Source organism: Ranitomeya variabilis, chromosome 5 (genome assembly GCF_051348905.1).
Source record: "Ranitomeya variabilis isolate aRanVar5 chromosome 5, aRanVar5.hap1, whole genome shotgun sequence".
Taxonomy (NCBI): Eukaryota; Metazoa; Chordata; class Amphibia; order Anura; family Dendrobatidae; genus Ranitomeya; species Ranitomeya variabilis.
Genome location: NC_135236.1, coordinates 18,127,868 through 18,130,667, shown reverse-complemented (window position 1 = coordinate 18,130,667; position 2,800 = coordinate 18,127,868). Strand labels below are relative to the sequence as shown.

At 35.0% G+C, this 2,800-nt stretch overlaps 1 protein-coding gene across 1 annotated transcript; it reads right to left on the bottom strand.

Annotated features, from left to right (window-relative positions):
- Positions 1-1,424: 1,424 nt before the first annotated feature.
- LOC143774661 (olfactory receptor 10A7-like) lies at positions 1,425-2,444 on the bottom strand. Its single transcript, XM_077262413.1, has one exon. It carries the CDS (start codon positions 2,442-2,444, stop codon positions 1,425-1,427), a length of 1,020 nt encoding a protein of 339 aa, XP_077118528.1.
- Between the last annotated feature and the right edge of the window lie 356 nt (positions 2,445-2,800).

Below are 2,800 nucleotides of genomic sequence, written 5' to 3'. Positions count from 1 at the left end.
ATATCCACTCCCTATTCCCTCCCCCCTTTTTTACATACTGTCTACCCTACTGCTCTGGAACATATTTTACTGAACAGATATAGGTCCAGCTCACTGTGACAGACATATTGGGGGGTTTGGAGCACAGGAAATGCTGCATCAAGGCATAGAGCAATCACTTAAAATCCAGCTCAACGAACTTGAAAACAAACTTTTTACTTTATTCACCAAAAGTGCTCAGTAGAGGAACAAAGTAAAAGTAAAGTAAGTAAATGATTCAAGTAAAGTAATCATGACTAAAGGTGCACAGCCACCTGAAACGCGTCGATGTCACATACCACCTAACTTACATCGCTGATTCTTTTTTTTCTGCCACTGAGGATTTTTGATGAATAAAGTAAGAAGTTTGTTGAGCTGGATTTTATCCTCTTTATGGGATTATATATTACTGCTTCACTTAACAACTCTTTCCTAATTTTAAGCAGAGATATATGCACCAATGCATAGGATAGGCTTCAGTCCTAGTATGGCTGAAAGCTCATGATGCTTTAAATAGCCGTTTCTCTAAGACAGGGCATTCTTACAGCTTATTATATATACTAGAACTAGACTGATGTGTCTGTTTTTGATTTTGTTTCTTGTTTTCTTTTTTCTTTATACTATTGTATACTTTTTTTGGATATTTCTAATTTTATGGTGGATGCAATTGTATTTTTTCTTGTTCCACTGTACTCATTTTGCATTTATGGACATTATCACAAGTATATTTGTACAGCACAATAAGATATGTATATTTCTTTTATACCAATGTTTGAAAAAAAAAACATGTTATGTCGAAAAGTTACACCTTTCAATTTACCCATCATTGCCTGTTTTAATATCCAACAGTGTGGTGAATGATTATTCCTGTTAAAATAAAAACAAATACTATTGCAATCTCCGGAGAGTACGGCTGATTATCTTTCACTTGATCTTTCAGATTTCTCCTGTCCGGCTGGCACCTTCATATATGCTGAGTGCATATCTTATCTATTGCTAGCACATGGTGGTGGCAGCATCATGCTGTGGGGAGACTTTTTTACAGCAGAGACAGGGAAGCTGGTCAGAGTTGATGGTTAGATTGATGGTGCTAAATATAGAGCTGGAAAAGACATACCCAAAAAGTTGCAGCAGTATTTAGAGCGATAGGTGGTTCCACAAAGTAGTGGGCGTAATACAAACACACGTCACAATTTTCAGATTTATATTTTTAAAACAATTAGAAAGCCCTCTATCTTTTCCTTTATACTTTACAAATACTTGATACTTTGTGTTGGTATCACATAAAATCCCAATAAATATGTACAAATTTGTGAGTGTAACATGAAAACATGTGGAAAAGTTCATGAGTATATGAATAATTTAATTTCTTCAAGGCACTGTATGTTTGCAATACATAAGACAGATTAGAAACATTTTTTAAGCGTTTCTTGTATGGCTTTCTTAATATCTTTGTTTCTAAAACTATATATAATGGGGTTGATCAATGGAGTAAATACAGTATAAAACAGAGACAGGATTTTATTAACATCTGATGCTTGTCCTTTGGTTGGAAGATTATACACAATGAATATTGTGAAGTAGAATATGGAGACCACAGTGAGGTGGGAGCTACAGGTGGAGAAGGCTTTGTGTCTACTGATGCTAGATGAAATCTTCAACATGGCATGGACAATTTTCACATAAGAAATAACAATTACAATGCTGGGAAAAACCATGAACGTTATACTTAGTAAATTTATTGATAGTTTTATAGGAAATGTATCAGAACAGGCAAGGTCTTGTATTGGAACAAGATCACAGAACAAATGGTCAATGATGTTAGGACCACAGAACTCCAGCCCCAATATTATTAGAATGTAAGTGAATGAAAATGAAAAGCAGAGCAACCAGAAGGTGATGACTAATTTCAAACACAATGTATCTGTCATGATAGAGATATAATGAAGGGGCTTACAGATGGCCACATATCTGTCATAGGACATCACTGTGAGAAGAAGACATTCAGATGATTCTGCAATACAAAAGAAATACAACTGGGCCATGCAGTTGAAAAATGTAATGGTTGCTCCGTTATTTAGGAGAATGTAAAGCAGATTGGGGACAATGTCAGTAGGTAACAAGATGTCACTGACGGACAGTTGTGAGATGAAGAAGTACATTGGAGTCTGGAGATTCTTGCTGGTGGACACCAGGGTGATGATCAGGAGATTCCCACATATTGTCACATTGTAAACTATGAGTAGTAAAAAAAACAGAAAAAAACTCAAATTCTGGTTCATTTGAAATCCCAAAAGAAAAAACTCATCAACAGAAGTCTGATTGTCTTCCTGCATCCAAGGCAGAAGTAAATGATGTTTAGTCTCGAATTTCCTTAAATTGCTCTTTATATTATAGTTAACCAGGATATATTTTGGATTACACATATGCTACCGGAGCCTTAAACCAAAAATTATTTCTAGATCTTTCCCTAATTTTGCAGTAACATACTTAGATTGCATTTGCTGTTTGGAGCACATGTTAAATTAACCCAATAACTCACAAATTTTCATTGAAGTATCTGGGTGAGTAGCATGACAGGGAACAACTTATGATATCCCTGTGTGAAGAAAAGGAAAATTAAAATAATTTAAAAGAAAAAAATATAGCTGAAGCTAGCAAATTCAAACTTCAATGTTTGCTTGTTGTATCCCAAATCTTTCTAAACTTAAGTTATCACTTAAAAATGAGCGAACCTGGATGAGATTGGCTGTAATCCTGAGGGGGAAAGAATACTAATGTT